Source organism: Scyliorhinus torazame, chromosome 10 (assembly GCF_047496885.1).
Source record: "Scyliorhinus torazame isolate Kashiwa2021f chromosome 10, sScyTor2.1, whole genome shotgun sequence".
Classification (NCBI taxonomy): Eukaryota; Metazoa; Chordata; class Chondrichthyes; order Carcharhiniformes; family Scyliorhinidae; genus Scyliorhinus; species Scyliorhinus torazame.
The window spans coordinates 261,556,807-261,577,546 of NC_092716.1; the positions used below are offsets into that span (position 1 = coordinate 261,556,807).

General features: G+C 48.4%; 1 protein-coding gene across 2 annotated transcripts in view; it reads left to right on the forward strand.

Moving 5' to 3' along the window:
- ano1a (anoctamin 1, calcium activated chloride channel a) overlaps positions 1-20,740 on the forward strand; it is a 235,369-nt gene that overhangs the window by 128,255 nt on the left and 86,374 nt on the right. The window contains exons 11-13 of one of the 2 annotated variants that reach the window (XM_072466740.1): positions 16,328-16,410; positions 18,045-18,119; positions 19,808-19,885. In XM_072466740.1, coding sequence (XP_072322841.1) covers positions 16,328-16,410; positions 18,045-18,119; positions 19,808-19,885 — 236 coding nt within the window. The remainder of the gene's footprint in view (positions 1-16,327; positions 16,411-18,044; positions 18,120-19,807; positions 19,886-20,740) is intronic. The other variant, XM_072466741.1, reaches the window with a different exon arrangement.

Genomic DNA, 20,740 nt, shown 5'->3' on the forward strand with positions numbered 1-20,740 from the left:
TCGAGTCTGCACCGGCTCTTGGAAAGAGCACCCTACCTAAGCCCACACCCCCACCCTATCCCCGTAACCCCACCCAATACTAAGAGCAATTTTGGACACCAAGGGCAATTTAGCATGGCCAATCCACCTAACCTGCACATCTTTGGACTGTGGGAGGAAACCGGAGCACCCGGAGGAAACCCACGCAGACACAGGGAGGATGTGCAGACTCCGCACAGACAGTGACCCACGCCGGGAATCGAACCTGGGACCCTGGCGCTGTGAAGCAATTGTGCTAACCACTGTGCTACCGTGCTGCCCGACTGGGAGATTTAGATTTTTGTATTCTGGAGATTACAAACTGGCGTGTGTGCATTTACCCGAAACAGTCCTCACTTCCTTTTACAAAGCTGCCTCTGACCAATAAGACACCATCTGCTGTTTCCACCTTATGGAAGCAGTGGACACAGCACTAAGAGAACTGACCAATATTGAAGGAGGAACATTTCATTACAAATCTGCATATTGAACACAACACGTTGTAGAATTTCTTTGTTCCCCTTTCGTTTGTTTTTTTTAGGTGTGGGGGCCTCTGGTGAAGCTGACAGCGACTCCACCCAGTGGTTTTCCCGACGGTGTGGGGGTGTCCACAATGGGAAACCCCATTAGCCAGCTGCCGGGATGGAGAATGCTGGGGGGGGGGGTCGCACCGGAAAGCGGATGTGGCGGGACAGAGGGTCCCATCCCAGCATTTACACTTCAGTTCCCTGGTCCACACTCCCCGGGGTCCTGAACCCAGGGCCCCGCGCAAACTCCCCATTGGCCGGGGGCCCTGCGCAATTGGCCTCAGGCTGGTCACTTAGTCCATGAAGCCCACCTTCTTAAAAGGAGCCACGCTACCACCCCCACCCCCACCCCCCCCCCCTCGCAAAGTCCCTTTAACATACTACCCCAAAACTATGTACAATGGTTAACAGGGCAACCAAGGAACGAGTCGATCAAGAAGTCCACCAGCTCGGAGACACGTGGTGTTCCTGGGCCTCTGTAACCCAGCCACCGGTTCGGCACTCCTGTGTGCGATCAACAGTCAATGCCACCTCAGGAGAGACACTTCAGGCAAACTAGCCCCCCCCCCTCCCAACCCCCCCCCCCCCCCCCACCCCCCCCAACCCCCGGCCGCAGCAGACGCAACAGATTGAACAGAAGTGGGGGTCTCTGACTTCTCTTGGAATGAGTTACAGGAGTATTCACTATGCTCGCTGGACTGTCAATTCCATGTCCGGGTCGCCGCCCCTCGATGACTCAGGTGCTCGATCTGCTTTTTTGATGGTTTTCCCTTTCACATCGACCACATAAATCACCGGCCCTAACCACACCCACCCCATCCTTCTAACCAAGTCAAACCGGCAGCAAAATCTCGGACCAAAACCAGGTCTCCCATCCAGAACAACTTGTCTTCCACCCCCCCCCCCCCCCCCCCCCTCTGCTCTGACCGCTGACTCTTGTGAGATAGCTAGCCTAGCTTTAATGTTCAGATTCCCGAGGTACCCGAGCCTTTCGGATTCAACCCCTTCATCTCGGGGAACTCGGGTGAGCGCCACAAACGGCCCTGACAATGGAGTTCAGACAGGATGGCACTTGTGGAGCTCCAAGGGGATCGGAGGCCCCCAGTTAGGGTGGTGCTCTAGCACTGGTGCCACCTGGATACTCTGGCAGTGAGCGAAGCTCCCTATTGTACAAAACGGGGCTCAGGGAGGCCTTGGCCACGAGTTCCCCATTCAGGCCCCATTTTCAACGTGAGTCAGGAACTTGGGGAATCGTGCCCACAAAGTCCAATCAGGTTCTCGACCAACAGCCCATGAGCAGCTCAGCTGGTGTGATCCTCTTGGTTAAATGCGATTGCGATGTACACATTGCGTTGTACAGCAATGAAGAATTAGCCAGCCTCTGGCACAGTAGTTTACTGGATTGCATTTCCATGGCATTCTTGACATTGGGTGGTCGGGGCCAGTCCTTGTGTGCTATATGTATTCTCTCTCAAAAATCATTGCCGGTGAAGGGGGTGCCATTGTCCAAAGCAAGTTACTCTGGAAGCCTATGAATGGAAAACAATTGATGCAACCGCGGCCGCTGAAGTTGTGGTCGCTATCTTTTGAACTGATGGTCACTTCGTCGTGGACATCTGCCAATCTGCCAGCACCAAAATCATCTTGCCCAGGGAAGGCCCCGCATAATCAACGTGAACTCTGGTCCACGAGCGACCTGGCCATTCCTAGAGGTAAAGGATGGTGGAAGGGAGGAAAGATTGCTGCATTTGGCAAGGGTGGCACTGTTGTACTAATTATTCAATGGCTTTGTGTCTGCCTGGCCACCAGATGCAACTGTGCGCCAGTGTTTTCGTTTTTGTCTGCCCTGTGTGGGTGCTATGAAGCTCCTGGAGGAGCCCCCTGACCTGAGGTAGATCGACACCCATGATCCCCCTGAATCACACCGTCTTCACATGTTAACCTGCCTTGACGAGTGGAGTGGAGCCTCCGCTGTTCAGACTTTTCGTTACGCCTCGCCTGTCAGCAGACGATCATTCCTTTGACCTTTTGAAAGATTAGGGTCCCTGATCAGGGTGTCAAGGAGTCTTTGGGCTAGAACTATCTCCTAGGGAACCAGTGGTAGTGGAATGCCCTTGGTTAGGGTTTAGGCAACTTAATAGATTTTCATTAGCAATTTGTGTAGCAGGTTGGTTCTGAAAAGCATAGTTGGAAGCTTCGAACAACAGGACCCAGTCCTGCATCCTTGCCGAGGCTATGGGTGGTATGAGCTTATCTCTCTCAACCAGTCCAGTGAGGCTTGTGGTCCTATGTCGAACCTTCAACTGTACACATACTGGTGGAATTTTGTCACACCAAATAAAACCGCTAAGCTCCCCCCCCCCCCCCCCCCCCCCCCCCTCCATTTGAGCATAGTTTAATTCTGCTTCAGAAAATGTCATTGAGGCAAAGGCAATCGGGCAATCAAAAAACCATCTACCTTGGAGGGTGTCACAGGTCGGCATGATTGGTGTCTCTGGCTCAAAATGCATCAATAGTTTTGGCGACTGAAATGCTTGCTTCACAACTCGGAAATCTTCCTCTTGAAGTTCTCTCCATTGCCACCGCTGATTCTGGTGTAATGGTGTCAATATTGTGGCTAGATTCAAAATAAACCTTCCACAGTAATTGACCATACCAAGGAAGAGCATAAGCCTGGCGACATTTTTGGGTGCATCAATGCGAAATCCTAGGTACATCACCTCCATGGCCTTGGAAGTGCATTGTTCACGTTTTAGGCAGACTCCTGCATCATGAAACGTCCTTAATACTTCCTCTAGGCTGGCTATGTGTTCTTCTGGTGTTGCGCCGGTGATCAGCAAGTCATTGAAGTAAACCATCACCGTGGGAATTCCCGGGAGACTCCATGTGCTGGAAGATAGAGCAGGTTAAAGTGATGCTGAACGGCAGTCTGATATACTGGAAGAAGCCTTTGTGGATATTGATTGCAGCAAACTTCTGAGACTCCTCATCGAACTTAAGTGCAGCTAGGCATGACTGAGGTCCAATAGGCGGGGCCCCCGTTGCTGGGCATGGAGATCTACAATTCGGGGAATCGGATACCGTTTGACCTGGGCACCTTGATTACTGGTATGTTTAGTCCCCGCAAATTCTTATCGACTAATCTGGTTTAAGGACCAGGATTATCTGCGCCGCCCACTCTGAAAACTGAACCGACTTAATGACCAGCTCTTCCAAAGATGTGCAGGTTAGGTGGATTGGCCATGATAAATTGCCCTTAGTGTCCAAAATTGCCCTTAGTGTTGGGTGGGGTTACTGGGTTATGGGGATAGGGTGGAGGTGTTGACCTTGGGTCGGGTGCTCTTTCCAAGAGCCGGTGCAGACTCGATGGGCCAAATGGCCTCCTTCTGCACTGTAAATTCTATGATAATTCTACGATCTCTATCGTTGCTTCAACTTTCTGATGCAATGCTTATGGCACTGGTCTGGCTCTGAAGAACTTGAATGTCGAATCCAGATTGATACTTATCTTGCTATCAGATATTTTGAAGATTTCCAGCCAGTTGAGCCTAATCTTCTGTAACCGGTCTCTTCCCAACAGGCTGGGGCAATGTCATCCCACAGCAGCCAAAGGCAGACTGCCCTCTGTAGGCCACTAGGGTCTTGGCTGTCCCAAGGATCTTCAAAATCTCCAGGTGCATGTCGATAGCTTGGCTGTAATTCTCTTCAAGTTTAAAGACTGTGGTCCTGCATGGAGATATTGGAAGGTCTGCTCACCCAATATGGTCACCCAAGCCCATTGTCAACTTCCATTTTAAAAGGGTCTGACGTTTACCCTGAAGACTATTTTAATCTGAACTTCATTTAACCGATGCATTGCATGTTCTTCTTCAGAGTTCTTCTCCTCTATGTTAAGTGGCGCTATGGACTGCTGCTGTTGCTATTTATTTTTGCATTGCCGCGGTTTTCCTCATGCAGTAATGTGCCCCCATTCGGTTGCAATGGAAGCACACTAACTCCTGAACATGACGTGTCTGCTGGGGATGGTTCCCCACTCGCGGCAATGATAGCAGCCCACCTCTTATTTGGTTTGACGTCCTGATTCCTTTCCACTCCTTGGGTTACAATCCTGTACTGAGGGCTGTGTTTAGCCCTGAGCTGCACCTGTTTATCCTGCCACAGACCTCTTGGCTGTACCACCCCATACTTGGTTAACTTCCCCTTCAGCCACACCTTAAAGCTAACTGGTGCCTTTTTCAGCATGCTCCATTGCCTGAGGAGCTATGGCCATCGCTTTGTCCATGTAATTGTAGTCTCTGCCAGAAGCTTCTTCTGGATATTAAGTTTATGGATCCTACAAACCAGCCGGTCACGCAGTATGTCATTAAGCGTGGTCCCAAACCCGATGCTCGAAGCTGGTGAAGCCTGGCTATGAAAACGGAGACACACTCTCTGTGATCTCTCTCTGTGGTCTCACACAGCAGAGTTGAACTTGTAACGTTGGAGGATAATCTGGTCAAATGTCTTGTCAGGTGCCTCTGGGGGCGAGAGATTCCTAATCAAATTATAGGTCTGGGTCAGAAGTATCACCTTCTGCTTGGGATTGCCTGGGATCTCGTTCGTGGCAAAGAAGGACCATGTTGTACTGACTCCATGACACCATTGACTGGTGTCCATGTGCCCCTGCATGATTGGTCCCGAGCTGGTCACGTGGTCAGTGAAGCTCACCGCCTTAAAGGATCCACGCTACCACAGTGTGACTGTCTCAGTCTGTATGTTTATAGTTGTTGGAAAATAATTGTTAGCTTGTAGCTCCGTGTATGAACTGTTATTTTATCCATGAGAGGCAAACTGTGACTCTCTGTTATAATACAAATTAAATCCATGAAGTTCTGGTAAAGGTAGCAAATTATATAAAAGCAAGATATTTAGTGTGAGAGTAATGGGAAGAGAGTTTGTTTTGCTGTAATATGTTTTCCCTAAATTTCCTTAGAAAGTATTCCTGTTCTTTTATTGCATTTACTAAGTAGCATCTATTTGACAGAAGTGAAGCAGCTGTACATTTTACAATCAAAATCTAAATATAGATCTCATCACCATTATAGAAATTTAAATCCACTTAATCCAGCTCCATGTCAAACCCAAACGCACATTGTCTCCTCATGATTGCAAAGTCATCGGTATTGTAGCACTGAATACTAAGCAGTGTTGAAGTGCTGGCAGACGTGCACATGGGAATATTGTGAAAACCATAACCACGGTAGCAAAGTGGTTAGCACTGTTGCTTCACAGCTCCAGGGTCCCAGGTTTGATTCCCGGTTTGGGTCACTGTCTGTGTGGAGTCTCCCCGTGTCTGCGTGGGTTTCCTCCGCGTGCTCTGGTTTCATCCCACAGTCCAAAGATGTGCAGGCTAGGTGGATTGGTCACGCTAAAATTGCCCATGGTGTCCAAAAGTTAGGTGAGGTTGCGGGGTTATGGGGATCGGGTGGAGGTGTGGGCTTAGGTAGGGTGATCTTTCAGGGGCTGGTGTAGACTCGATGGGCCGAATGGCTCCTTCTGCACTGTAAATTCTATGAACAGTGAAAGCTGCCAATGCGCTGGTCAGGCTGTAGAACAACAGAAATTGATGTTTCAGGACGAAGATCCTCGGTGTAGAAACATGTTTTTAATATTCGTTGGTTTGTGAGTGTTTCTGCAAAGCCAAGATTTATTGTCCTTTGGTGGTGAGCCATTTCCTGGAAAGACTGCACCCATAGTGCTTTGCACACAGTGCTTTGCACACCCATGGTGCTCTTTTGCAAGAAATTTCTAGCATTGTGACCCAGCAACTATGAAGGAAATGGTGATACAGTTCCATTTCAGGATGGTGTGTGACTTGCACATGGGAAATTTGCAAGTCACAATGTGTCTGTTGCCCTTCTAGGTGGCTGAGGTTACAGGTTTGGAGTTCTTGTACCTGGCTGTTCCATTGTTTGGTGTTCGATTATGCATGTCTTGTTGACCATTCGTTGTTGGGTCAGTCAAGACTGTGTGTGATGTGTTAGGCAGGTCGGTTCGGTGTGGACTGCACTTGATCCAGCGATGCGAGCAACAGACCTCTAACACTGTAGAAGATCCAACACTGTTTTATTGAATGATAGAACTAACATACATATTTAACTGTGGGTCGACACTATACTCAACTGACTGGAGACCTTGTAGTAGCCTGACCAGACTTACTAGCTACCGCATGGTGTTTGCACTGTGCTAGCTCGTGGACTCTGACTGTCTCAGTGGCTGGGTCCCGAGAGAGCAGGAAACCTAGTGCCCTCTGGCTTTATAGTGGTGGTGTCCTGTCTGGTGATTGGCTGCACTGTGCTGTGCGCTTGCTGGTCATCCTGTGTATCACTGCCTGTCTGCACTTCATTATATACATGCGTGGATATTATGACATCTCCCCCCTCTTTTCTTTTTTAAAATAAATACTAAGGTGTGGATGCTTATTTATTTATATATATATATATATATATACCTGACTATATACAGAAAGATGTCTAAACGAACGTTTATACATAGGAAGGTTGCGATAGTGCAGATACATTGCAAACAAAACGACATTTACAGAGGTCCAATTGGTGAAGTCACAAAAATGTACAGAAGCTCAGTCTATAGATTTAGTCTTTGTGGTGGGCGACAAATTCTAGTTGATCGCCGCAGAGGCGGATTAGGAGCCGCCTGAGCTTGGAGAGGCGGGATCGCTGGCATCGCGGTGAGCACGTGGACCGGCAGGATTGCCGGTAGATGGGTGGCCTCGTGGTAGGGTGGCCTCGTGGTAGGGTATGTCCGGAGGAGGCATCGTAGGCGGCGGGGCACGCCGGTCAGGTAGCGGGCGTGGAACTCTTCGCAGTGCCCGTCTGTTGTGCAGTAGCAGGAAGCCTCAGCCATACGGACAAGGAACGATCTTGGGGCAACTTGTTTGAGCACAACAGCTGTGGCTGACCAGCCGCCCTCAGGCAACTGTACGCGAACGTGATCAGTTGGGGCCAGCTCGGGCAGATCCATGGCATGAGCATCGTACGTGGCTTTCTGTTGGGCCCGTGACTGCTGTATTTTCTGTAGGACTGTGAGGTGGTCAAGGTCGGGAACGTGGATGGCTGGAACTGTGGTCCTCAGAGTGCGATTCATGAGCATCTGGGCTGGAGACAATCCAGTGGACAGTGGGGTCGCCCTGTATGCCAGCATCGCCAGGTTAAAATCGGAGCCTGAATCTGCAGCTTTGCACAGCAGCCGCTTAACAATGTGGACCCCTTTCTTGGCCTTCCCGTTTGACTGCGGGGAGTGGAGACTGGAGGTAACGTGATGGAAGTTGTAGGACTGTGCAAAGTCAGACCATTCCTGGCTGTAAAAGCAAGGACCGTTGTCGCTCATTACCGTGAGCGGTATCCCGTGCCTGGCGAACGTTTCTTTGCAGGCTTTGATTACCGCCTTCGACCTGAGGTCGGACAGTTTCACTACTTCTGGGTAACTGGAGAAGTAGTCGACCAGGAGTACGTAGTCATGCCCCTTGGCATGGAAAAGGTCTACACCGACTTTGGACCACAGAGAGGTCACAATCTCGTGCTGCTACAACGTTTCTTTGGGTTGAGCTGGCTGAAACCTCTGACAGGTAGGGCAGTTGAGGACTGTGTCGGCAATGTCCTGGCTGATGCCCGGCCAATATAACCGCCTCCCGAGCTCTGCGTCAGTATTTCGCGACCCCAAGGTGACCCTCATGGAGTTGGCCCAGCACCATAGCCCGCATACTCTAAGGAATTACGATTCTGATTCTGTCGAGTTTCAGAAGGATTCCCTCCACCACCGTCAGGTCATCTTTTACGTTATAGAACTGGGGTCATTGTCCCTTCTGCCAGCCATTGCTGAGGTGCTGCATCACGCGCTGCAGCAGGGAATCATTGGCTGTCTCCTCACGAATTTGGACCACCCGTTCGTCAGAGGCCGGAAGGTTCGAGGCACACAACTGCACTTGGGCTTCTATGTAGCAGATGAAGTCACTTTGTTCATGCGGTGTGGTAATGGACCTGGATAGGGCATCTGCAACGATCAGCTCTTTACCTAGCGTGTAGACCAGTTCGAAGTCGTAGCGGCGTAGCTTTAGAAGAATACGCTGTAACCGAGGTGTCATGTCGTTTAAACCCTTCTGGATTATGTGGACTAGAGGTCTGTGGTCCGTCTCTACCGTGAATTTCGGCAGGCCATAAACATAATCGTGGAACTTGACTATCCCTGTTAGGAGGCTCAGGCACTCCTTCTCAATCTGAGCGTACCGTTGCTCAGTGGGTGTCATTGCCCTGGAGGCATACGCCACTGGAGCCCAGGATGCGGAGTCATCCCGCTGAAGGAGCACCGCCCCAATGCCGACCTGGCTTGCATCAGTTGATATCTTGGTTGGGTCGAAGAATGCTTGGACCGGGGCTGTTGTGAGTTTTGCTTTCAGCTCGCGCCATTCCTCTTCGTGTGGGCAGCCACTGGAATTCCATCGACTTTTTGACAAGATGGCGGGGGCCGTGGTGTGGGATACCATATTGGGAATGAATTTCCCGAGGACGTTTGACCATTCCGAGAAAGCGGAGGACCGCCTTTTTGTCTCCGGGGTCTTCATGGCGTTGATCGCCGTGACCTTGTCTGCGTCTGGCCGCACGCCCTGCTGCGAGATGTGGTCACCTAGGAATTTGATCTCCGATTGACCAAATAAGCACTTGGCCCTGTTGAGCTGAAGACCATGTTCATGGATTCTTTGGAATACCTTCTTGGGGCGAGCGATGTGCTCCTGGGATGTTGTGGACCAGATAATGACATCGTCAACGTACACTCGCACCTCCTCGATGCCCTCCATCTGTTCCATGATGCGATGAAATACTTCGGAGGCAGATATGATGCCAAAAGACATCCGGTTGTAGCAGTAACGACCGAACGGAGTGTTGAACGTGCACAGCTTGCGACTGGACGCGTCCAGCTGTATTTGCCAAAAACCCTTGGAGGCGTCGAGCTTAGTAAAGAATTTGGCATGAGCCATCTCACTGGTCAACTCTTCTCGTTTTGGTATCGGGTAATGCTCCCTCATGATGTTGCGGTTTAGATCCTTAGGGTCAATGCAAATGCGAAGCTCCCCTGACGGCTTCTTGACGCAGACCATGGAGCTGACCCAGTCTGTGGCTCTGTAACATTTGATATGATGCCCTGGTCTTGGCGGTCCTGTCATTTCTTCTTCAGACGATCCTTGAGGGGCGCCAGCACCCGGCGAGGTGCATGAATTACAGGGGTGGCGTTCGGCTTGAGCAGGAATTTGTATCGGTATGGGAGCGTGCCCATTCCGTCGAACACGCTGTGGTACTGCGTGATGATGTCATCTATGTCGGCTTGCAAGTTTCCATCGGGCGAGGCCGTCGCCGGTGATGATGACATGGTGTGGACGCGTTGAACAACCGACGATTTCAAACCGCAGCGTCGCTTTGATCGCCTTATTGGATACCTCCAGTTGACACGAGCCACTGGCAGCTATGGCATTGCCATTGTAGTCAAGGAGCTGGCAGGCCGGTGGAAGAATGCTTGGTTTGGCGCAGATGGTGTCGAGGTCGGATTTCGAGATGAGGTTCGCCGATGCGCCGGTGTCCAGTTTGAATCGGATGCGAGCCTTGTTCACTGTGCGGACAGCAGACCACACGTCATCGGGATCCACACTGAGGATCGAGAGGCGTTTCGCCGTTGTGGTGGAAGGCAGCGCATGTGTAGTTATAATGCCCCCCGGTGCGGGGACTTGAGGCACTCAGCATCAGGGTCTGTTGGGCTGTCGGGATCGTACTCTGGCATGCCTTGTATTGAGCGGACACCTCTGCGCCACAGCTGGGATCGCTGGCTGCTGAGCGGTGGAGCAGATCTGCAAAGGGCTGCGTAGTGGCCAAGCTTGCCACACTAGACACCGGCGTCCTTTTGCCGGACATTGCTGCTTTAAGTGGGCGGAGCCACAATTCGGACACGTCATGACGCCGACGTCAGCACGTTCCATGCGCCATCGCGCATGAGCAGTGCGGTCAGTCGACGTTCGCACCTGCGCAGTCGGGCTCATCGTCCACTCGGTCGTGGGGCGCATGCGCAGGGACCCTGGAAAAGCCTGCGAAACGGCCACTATCCTCGATGCTCAGGCCCTGCATTTGTGCAATGGCCTGCACCCGTTCCGCCTCGTGGGAGGCCAGCTTCGCAGTTTCTGCCGCCCTGATGTGGGAGTAACGATTCCTAGCATGCTCATGGACAACGCACGTCTCGATAGCGACCGAGAGGGTCAACTGTTTCACTTTCAGGAGCTGCTGCCGAAGGGAGTCGGAGTGGACCCTAAAAACAATCTGATCCCGGATCATGGAATCAGCCGTCGAGTCATAGTTACATGACTGCGCGAGGAGGCGGAGATGGGTGACGAAGGACTGAAAAGGTTCATCCTTACCCTGAATCCTCTGCTGGAAAACGTACCGTTCAAAGCTCTCATTCACCTCAATGTCGCAGTGGCTGTCAAACTTCAGCAGGACTGTTTTGAATTTTGTTTTGCCTTCGCCGTCAGCGAACGTGAGGGAGTTGTAGATGTGGATGGCGTGGTCCCCCGCGGTGGAGAGAAATAGCGCGATCTTCCTGGCATCCGATGCTGCTTCGAGGTCGGAGGCCTCGATGTACCAGAGGAACTTTTGCTTGAAGAGCTTCCAATTTGCGCCGAGGTTGCCGGAGATGCGGAGCTGCGGAGGAGGCTGGATGTTTTCCATGTCACCGGATGGCTGCTTGCTGGTCAATGCTGATTCACTCGAGGTAGGTCCGTCAATTTTCAATATCACTCCGTGGTACCATGGTGTGTTGGGCAGGTCGGTTCGGTGTGGACTGCACTTGATGCAGCGATGCGAGAAACAGACCTCTAACACTGTAGAAGATCCAACACGGTTTTATTGAACGATAGAACTAACATACATATTTAACTGTGGGTCGACACTATACTGAACTGACTGGAGACCTTGTACTAGCCTGACCAGACTTACTAGCTACCGCATGGTGTTTGCACTGTGCTAGCTCGTGGACTCTGACTGTCTCAGTGGGTGGGTCCCGAGAGAGCGGGAAACCTAGTGCCCTCTGGCTTTATAGTGGTGGTGTCCTGTCTGGTGATTGGCTGCACTGTGCTGTGCGCTTACTGGTCATCCTGTGTGTCAATCACTGCCTGTCTGCATCTCATTATATACATGCGTGGATATTATGACCGTGTGCGGTTACAGAAACTGAAAACAAGCAAAAACATGGTGGTGCTTCCATTTATTTGCTGCCCTTGTCCTTCTCGGCGATAGTGGGTTTGGAAGGTGTTGTCGGAGAATCCTTGATGAGTTGCTGCAGTGCATCGTGTAAATGGTGCACACTGACGCCACTGTGCTTCAGTGTGGAGCGAGTGAAATGTTTAGGGTGGTGGAAAGGATGTGGATCAAGTGAGCGTCTTTGTCCTGGTTGGGGTTAGGCTCGTTGAGTGTAGTTGGAGCACATGGAGAGTATTCCATCAGATGGTGGACAAGCTTTGGGGAAATGGGAGATGAATTGTTCAGTGCAGGTGGATTCAGATTGTGTCAATACCAGAGGAGGTACAGGTAGAAACTAATGCATAATAAACCCCAAGGCAAAACAGGATCCAGTGGCCAAAAAGTCTGGTAGAAGGAACAACAGGAATTTTGACCAAGTGTGCAGGCTATCCAGCAGTTCCAGTGGAAATATAGTTACTGTCTGAAGTTAAAGTCAATGTTTAAGACCTAAGCTGCAAAATGCCTGATGGAAAGATGGGGTGCTGTACCTTTGAGCTACATTGGAACAATGTAGGAGGCTATAGATAGAGGTCAGAGTGGAACAGCAAGTGATGGGGAGCTTGGGGTCATAGCTGAGTCCAAAAGAGTTGCTTCCCTATTCAAATTTCTATTAGTGTTAGAAATCATAATTGTAGTCTTTATCAGCTGACTCCTTGTTTTGTCACAAACTTAGAAAATGTTCTCCTCCAGTTCCAAGGAAGCAACACCTGAGTTAGTCATTGGGCACGATCAACTAACTGGGAACAAAGTCCCAAGCGAGCATGTTTAGCCGCATATTTCCTGGCGCTCCTGTTGTGTAAGGGGCCTCAGCGGGGAACGCGCGGTCAAGGCCACACATAGCCCTGTTTTGTACACTGGGGAGCTCCGCCCGCTGGAACTCCCCATTGTAGCGAGATTGGGACACCATTTTTGAATGGCGACCCGATCGCCGAGGCCCCCAAAGCGACCCCTAACACCCCAACCCCCTGCCCGAACGCAGTGTTGGAGGACACACCGACCTGACACCCAGGTGGCACTGCCAGGGTGCCCAGGTGGCACCAGCAGTGCTAAGGCACCACCCTGCCCAAAGGGCATGCAGCTGGGGTCCTCCAATCGCCAGGGAGACCCCCTACCAGTGTTGTTCCATCTGGTCCCTGTTTGTGGGGACCTGTACCAAATCGTGCTCGCCCGAGGTGTCTGAGGCAAAGGGGATGAATCCCAAAGCCTCAGGCACCTCGGGAATCTGCACATTACAGTGAGGCTCGCTGTCCCGTTCTAATATGCAGATTTGCCAAAAAATGATTTCAAAGTCTCGCGAGATCCCATTGGATCTCGCACGGTGTTGGGAGCCGGGTAGATTCCTGGAGTGGGGCCCCCTGTCTTTTATTGGCCATGGCGAGTGGTGTTTCGGGTGCAACGTGACCATTGGTTCGTGCCCATTGAGTCTCTCCCTGCTCAGATGTTTAAAAATAGCTGTTGATGCCATGTGTACACGAGCCATGGCAGCAATATTGTTTCGGTTCCGTGTTACAATAATTGGCAGTCGCGCAGTTAGAAATAGAATGACACATCAGGTATTCCTATTGATTTCCCAAAAGATTCAGCAGTGCAGAGATTTTTCAATAGCTTACATAAATAATGGACTGTTAGCAAAACAATTTTTTTTAATGGATGGATGTAGTAGACAGTTTGATTGGCATTGTGCAACAATTGCTAAATATTATCCAAATAAGGCTCCACTATTTTTTTTAAAAATTGAATGATGAGAATGCACTTTTTTTTAAACCGGGACTTTTTTCAACAGTTATAGCCGCACTATTCAACCTATTAACCTATACGTGCAGGACATGGAGTATACGTGCAGGCACATGGAGAGTATTCCATCAGATGGTGGACAAGCTTTGGGGAAATGGGAGATGAATTGTTCAGTGCAGGTGGATTCAGATTGTGTCAATACCAGAGGAGGTACAGGTAGAAACTAATGCATAATAAACCCCAAGGCAAAACAGGATCCAGTGGTCAAAAGGTCTGGTAGAAGGAATTAGCCTTATTAACCTTTCCGTGCAGGACCGATCATTGAGGTGTAGAATCAGAGGAATTATTCAACAAAATAAAAGACTTGAAGTCCATTTCATCTGCAGCCATCCTGGTAATCACATGATACAACAACAATGGGGTTGCTGATTAATCATGGCAACCCACCTCCATTAATTAGTCTGCAACAGACTCAGACAAGAGTTAAGGAACATCCATCCATGGTGGAGATCTTTGGGAGCCATAAACCAAAGTCACCTGTTTCCCTAGAGTAGACTTCATGTAATGTTTCAAATTACTCCTCTTGTGATCCCAAAGTATTAATTTCTGTAAGAATTGTTTGAGGAAATAAAAACCTTTTTGGCAAGTACTGTGCCTGCCATCGTAGAAGCTATTGCATTCTTCTATTTGCCTCGCTAAGAAAGGAACTCGCATTTATAGTATTGCTAGAAGCTCCTGAAAAGCCTCACTGTTAGTTGGCCTGTTGGTCATTCTTGCGTTCTGTTTTAGACCAATTCCACAGCTAATCTGCATGCACACTGTGGTAGTCGACCACTGATGTATAGGTTTTACGGTAAGGCCCCTGGACTACAGGTACGGGGGTAGATCCATGCCTGCTGGCTCCGCCCAGTAGGCGGAGTATAAATGTGTGTGCTCTCTGAACAGCAGCCATTTCATCAGCTGCTGCAGGAGGCCACACATCTGTGTGTAATAAAGCCTCGATTACATTCGACTCTCGCCTCGTCGTAATTGATAGCGCATCACACACATCGCAAACAGGAATTAAAACTAGAAGTAGTATTTATTGAGCTGGAATCGATTGGCTTACCCAATCACCAAGAAGTACTCAATTGCCATCTTTTTGTAAACATTTTTAAGGGAATACTGTACGTTTATCAACAGGTAACTCCCGTTTTTACAAAGTAAGTTTGGGCCGAGTTCATTCCAGTAAAAAAGGATTTTCCTTAAGCGATAATGTGGAGTTCTCCCTTTGAATTATAGTAGCAAAATAATCTGGGAACAGTGATTATGGCCAAACGGGAAAAAATAAACCAAATTAACGCACTCGCCAAACAAGCAAGCGTGTCAGTAAAAACCAACATTTCCCAACAACAATAATGTCTCTGTCTCTTTTGCAAGGTACACTTCAGCTAATCTCGAGTTCTTGGGAAGGTGTCAGCTATATGACCCGCTGTGAAGGCGGTGCTGTCGGTCTGTCCAGCCCAGAACTGTCGAACACAATAGGCACAATACTGCAGTGCTGACTGTGTTTGGCTACTGGCATTATTGAAAAATTGTACCTGCAGCGCAGAAAGAGAATTTCTGCCGACAGCAGAAGTCAGCCTCTGTCAATTGGTTCTCCAGCGTTATCAGATTAGTTATTTCCAGGGGGGGGTTTTGATGAATCTTTGAGACTATAAACTGTGCATGTAGATCAACACGAGCCTATCCCTCTAATGGGTGCGCATCTGCGCAACGTTTGCGTTCTGGTACATTGGCAATTTTATTTCCATGAGTTCCTATTCCATCCAAACATTAATGCAGCATTATATAATACATAGTTGGGTTTGGGAAAAAAACCAAAACATAATCACATCCCAATAATGTCCTAACATTCCCCATGAAGATGATCAATAACCGATATTAATAGATCCACTATGGAAAGGACAGGAAGAATCTGAAGCCAGTTATAAGATGAATCTAAGTTGCTGTACACCTGAGTAACGCCCAACATTCACCCTGTGCCATTACAAGTCCACAAGCCTGTCCATAAAATCTACATTTCCAGGTCATTGATAATACATTAATTTGGGATTTACCTGTAATTGTGAAATTAGGCCAATATTAATGGCTTTAAACAGGAAGTCTTTGATGCCACAGTTCCTGTTGGGCAACACTGAGGCAAGCTGAACGATTTCTATCCAATGATCAACCTAGCTTATGGAAATTGAAATTTGCTGCATCTCAATATCCAGAGGTTCTGGTATGGCACAAATGATTAAAAATTCTTGTGGCAAGAGCTGAACCATGGTGAGAGATGGCTGTTGTTATGGAGACAGGGGTAGGCAGGCTTGGTAAAGGAGCAGATTTGGGACCTCGTCTTGTGGTCAAAAATGGCACTAAGGTTGTGAAAGGTCTCGTTCAACCTCGAGACTTATTGGAGTGGTTGCCTCGGGAACAGTTTGTGATGAGTTGCTTCTGCTTTACATTGAGGCCGAGACGATCACTGTAATGTGAATGCCGAGCTAGCCATCTAAAATGTTTCTATTTCTACCCCTGAAACCCATGCACCGAGAGAGACAGGAATATGCAAGGATGATATTAAATGTTTCTTTCCAAAAATCGATTCAGTTTATTAGATAATCGTTTGAACTGTTTTTAAAATTTATTTCTGCGAGATAGCAGCATTTTAATCGAGGATAATTCTGCTTCCAGCTGCCATGTTTTTGGAACACTGGAAAAGATGCCAAATGAGGCTCATATACAAATGGGATCTTGCTGGATTTGAAGAGGAGGAGGTTAGCCTTCAAAAAATGTTTTCTAAAAAATCCTTCAATTTGTATTAAACAAACCATCTTTTGTCACTATTTTTTGCAGTTTAATAATACTTGTTTCTTCTTCTGTTGCTGACTGCCTGAAGGAACGATTAAAGGTTGGAAATTTTTAAAAACTAAATACGAACATCTTTCACAAGCTTGCCTAATCACGCTTCTGTAAACTTGTTGCTGGGAGTTGGAGGGTGCCTTTCGATGCAAACTCGATGCATTTTTAAGCTTTAGTGCTTTTGCTGTTCTTCCTAAGTGTTCCATTGCAGGAAAACATGAAGCTTTTTGTAATTGATGAGTGTTCTTTTTAGTGTTGGATTATCTTCGAGTGGGAGGGAATCTTTCCTGTGGGGGCTCTCAATTATTTCAACTGGGTAACTTGTCTGCCTTTGGCATCTCCGGTTAATCTTGATAAGAAACTGGGAAACCTGGTGGTGCTAATAAGGCTCATTTTATTGTTTCCCCTTTCCATGATTTTTAACCAGCCCAGGTACAACAATCTACCCAATAGAAAGTATTCTGCTGGAATGACTGGAAATATTTTTTCAGTGGTGCAGCCACTGGTTTGGGCATTGTGGGGGGGGGGGGTCATCCGTTTAACCATTTCTTTACATCCTCTCTTGTCATTGCTGCCTTGGAGAGCTGTTCCTTTCCTGTGCAGTTGGGGATCTGTGCATTCTTAGCATCAGATATGCATATGTTCAATAGGCCCTCGACTAGTGTGGATAAAAGCTGCAGCAAGCCTTCTCACACAGCCACAGCGAGGATTGAGGATCGCTTACCTCTGCTTTCTTTTGGCGTCTAGTTCATGACTTGTATTTCATGTTTTGTCTCGACACGTTGGCCAGAATTCTCAAGTGGTCAGGATTCAATTTTTTCCCGTCGTCAGTGCACCGCCCATCGGCAGGATTCGGGGTGGCCTAGGTTGGTTTCGATGGGAAATCCCATTGACAAGTGGCGGAAAGATAAAATCCCACCCCCAGCGAACGGCCTGCGACCTAGAACCACGCAACTGGGGAACGGAGAAATCTGCCCATTATCTTGTTGGTGTCTTTGGTTCATATCTGTTGCTGCATATGGTGTCATGCCTCAGAAGATTGTTGTTCAGTTAGCAAGAGTTTTTTAAATGTGGACAGGAGCCTTCTGTAAGTCACATTTTCTGGCGGTAGAATAGAAGTGTCAACAAAGCAAAGTCAAGAGGTGAAAGTGTCTAGAACAATGAATACTGTATAGATCTTGGGTCACAACTGGTAAATGTTATGGCTTTCTATCAAGTATTTCTGTAAACTGTGAATCACCCATTGCTTTTAGATCAAATCTTGGGGTCGGGGGGGTGGGGAAATGAGGTTGGAGGTCAAGAGAAATGGCCATATTCTTAGTCTATTTTTGTTTGGCATCAATTTTTCTTTCAGTTTGTATACATTGAGTTTTCTCGCTTTCTCCCCCTCCCCCTCCCTCTTCCCCCCCCCCCTCTCCCCCCCTCTCTCCCCCCCTCTCTCCCCCCCTCTCCCCCCCTCTCCCCCCCCTCTCTCCCCCCCTCTCTCCCCCCTCTCTCCCCCCCTCTCCTCCCCCTCTCTCCCCCTCTCTCCCCCTCTGAAAATGCACAGGATCATCCACGGCCTGAATATGAGGCCAAGGTTCTGAATAAAGTGTTGAAGAAAGAACTTCAAATGAAGGAAGAGGTATGGACAGACTGTGAAGACAATTAAACCTTGCATTTTATCTTCAAGGCTTGGTTAAAATATTTTTACAAATGTCAGAGTTTTTGTGTTCACTATTTTCATTGATTTATGTAATTAAGTTGCTGTTGTTGCTATAATTGTATATGAATAATTGTACTTCTTTATTAAACACGGGCAGCACGGTAGCACAAGTGGATAGCACTGTGGCTTCACAGCGCCAGGGTCCCAGGTTCGATTCCCCGCTGGGTCACTGTCTGTGCGGAGTCTGCACGTTCTCCCCGTGTGTGCGTGGGTTTCCTCCGGGTGCTCCGGTTTCCTCCCACAGTCCAAAGACGTGCAGATTAGGTGGATTGGCCATGATAAATTGCCCTTAATGACCAAAAAGGTTAGGAGAGGTTATTGGGTTACGGGGATAGGGTGGAAGTGAGGGCTTAAGTGGGTCGGTGCAGACTCGGATGGGCCGAATGTCCTCCTTCTGCACTGTATGTTCTATGTAAACAACTTGACATTGGGGGTCTGGTCGGCATATTCTGTTGTGACATTGTCCTCCTCCATCTGAGCTAAGAATGTGAACCCCATCCCACCCGTTGAAGTCACCATCATCTCTTTGGCTACCCTATTGTACAAAATGGCAGATACAACCCAAGATGAGACTGTTGGTTATTGTAGGCCTTTTGGAGAAGTGCCTCACCGATAGCTACTTAAATAAAGGGTAAAATCTAATCGTGTTACACTTGGGAGATTCCTTTCCTGGTCTGGAGTATGGACACATTGTCAGAAGAAAGTGAGAGGAGCCTCACTGTTCATCTGGCACGTTCTCTCTAAGGCCTGAAAGGGTCTGATGCAGATGTTGGGTTTAAGAATGGAGCATCTCCACATCATTTTTTTTTTTTTTTTGAAAAATATTTTATTGAGGCATTTATATATTCACACAACAAACCAACAAACATAATCACAAATTAAAACAACCAACAGGGCTACAAATAACAAACTCCACAAAATATAAACGACTGCCATCTCCGGGAAAATCCCGTCACAGAACCCCTCAAGGTGAACTTTATTTCTGGTCACTCGCCCACAGCCCCGCTTTCAGGGGTCCCGAGTCCCTCCTTTCCAACAATGTCCTTCTCCGGGTTACCAGGGAGGCAAAGGCCGAAACATCGGTGTCTCTCGCACCCTGGAGACCCGGATCTTCCGACACTCCGAAGATCCCTAACTCTGGACTCGGGACCACCTTCAGGACCCCCGACATAACATCGGCAAACCCCTGCCAGAATCTCCCAAGCTTCGGACATGCCCATGTGGACATGATTCGCGAGCCCTCCCCCGCACCGCCCACACCTATCCTCCGCCCCTTCAAGAAACCTGCTCATCCTGGCCACAGTCATATGTGCCCAATGGACCACCTTTCAACTGGATAAGGCTAAGCCTGGCGCACAACGAGGATGCATTCAGCCTCCAACTCCCCCATCCAACTCTTTCCCCCCCACTTGTGCTTCACTACCTCTATCGGGCTCCCTAACATTTCCCCATCTTGGAGAAGCTTCCCTCCCTCCACTCCCCTTTCAGGAAAAAAAATCAATGATTTAAATAGCTTGGCATTGGATCCCTTTTGTTAGCCTGTGATAATGCTGTGTGACTGAACTTAACACCTGTCTATGTGGTCATTTTCCCTGCCGGACCTCCAGAAGTCATCGGAAGGAGTGGAGGAACTACCAAACAAATGGAAAAACAGAGTTTGGTCTGCTATGGCCGGGGTGAAATTGGTACTAGTTGAAAATAAAGCTTCTTTATTTTTTTGTTCCCAAGTTTGTTCAGAAAGACATGGGGCTGAGGTCGTTTGTTCGAAAAGAAAAAGAAAAGTGCCACTCATTGCATTGAAATATATTGGTTAATGTCAGCTGCTATTCCAATCCCATTTCACCCTATTTCATTAAACCACTCTTACTACTTCAGTTAAGAAATTAAAATGGTTTGCCTTGTTAGGGCTATTGGTTTGAAGTGCTTCCTATTAGGATTTCATCTTCAAGGGGGTGCTGGTTTGGTATACCGCCCCAGATGCTGTCTCACCACTCTGAGGGCTCCATTTATAACAACGCATTGTTCAATTAGATTAAATGTTTCTCTTTCCATAAACAAGTGAGTGAAGCATTTGTACCAAAACTCATCTAAATTTTGAAGAAGCAGAATGACTTTCAAAGCGCCGGTCTTTCTCAACAAGCTAATTGTTCTTGTTTTTCAAACCTGTTTCACTTTGTTAAATAGTCAGTAATACAGCTCATTCAGAATGGCTGTGCATGCGAATAATTGTGTAGACACCTTTTTAATTCCGTTTTGTTCCCAGTCACGTTAGTCTGGTTGCCACTGTGCATGTAATTCGTGATTGGTGCACCGTGTGACATGACCTGTGATGCTTGTCTAGTAGTGGCTTCACGTGTTGTAGCAGTCGTCGCTCAGGGACTTAAATGTGCTAAGCTTCTAGTTTTGAAGTTTGTCCTTATTTAATATTACACGGTCGTATCAAACAGCTTGAATTTACAGACACCTGGTGAGGACTTGAAACAAACCAAACCGGTCATCGTGTAATCGGCAAGTTCAGTGGAAAGTGTAATGACAAAGGT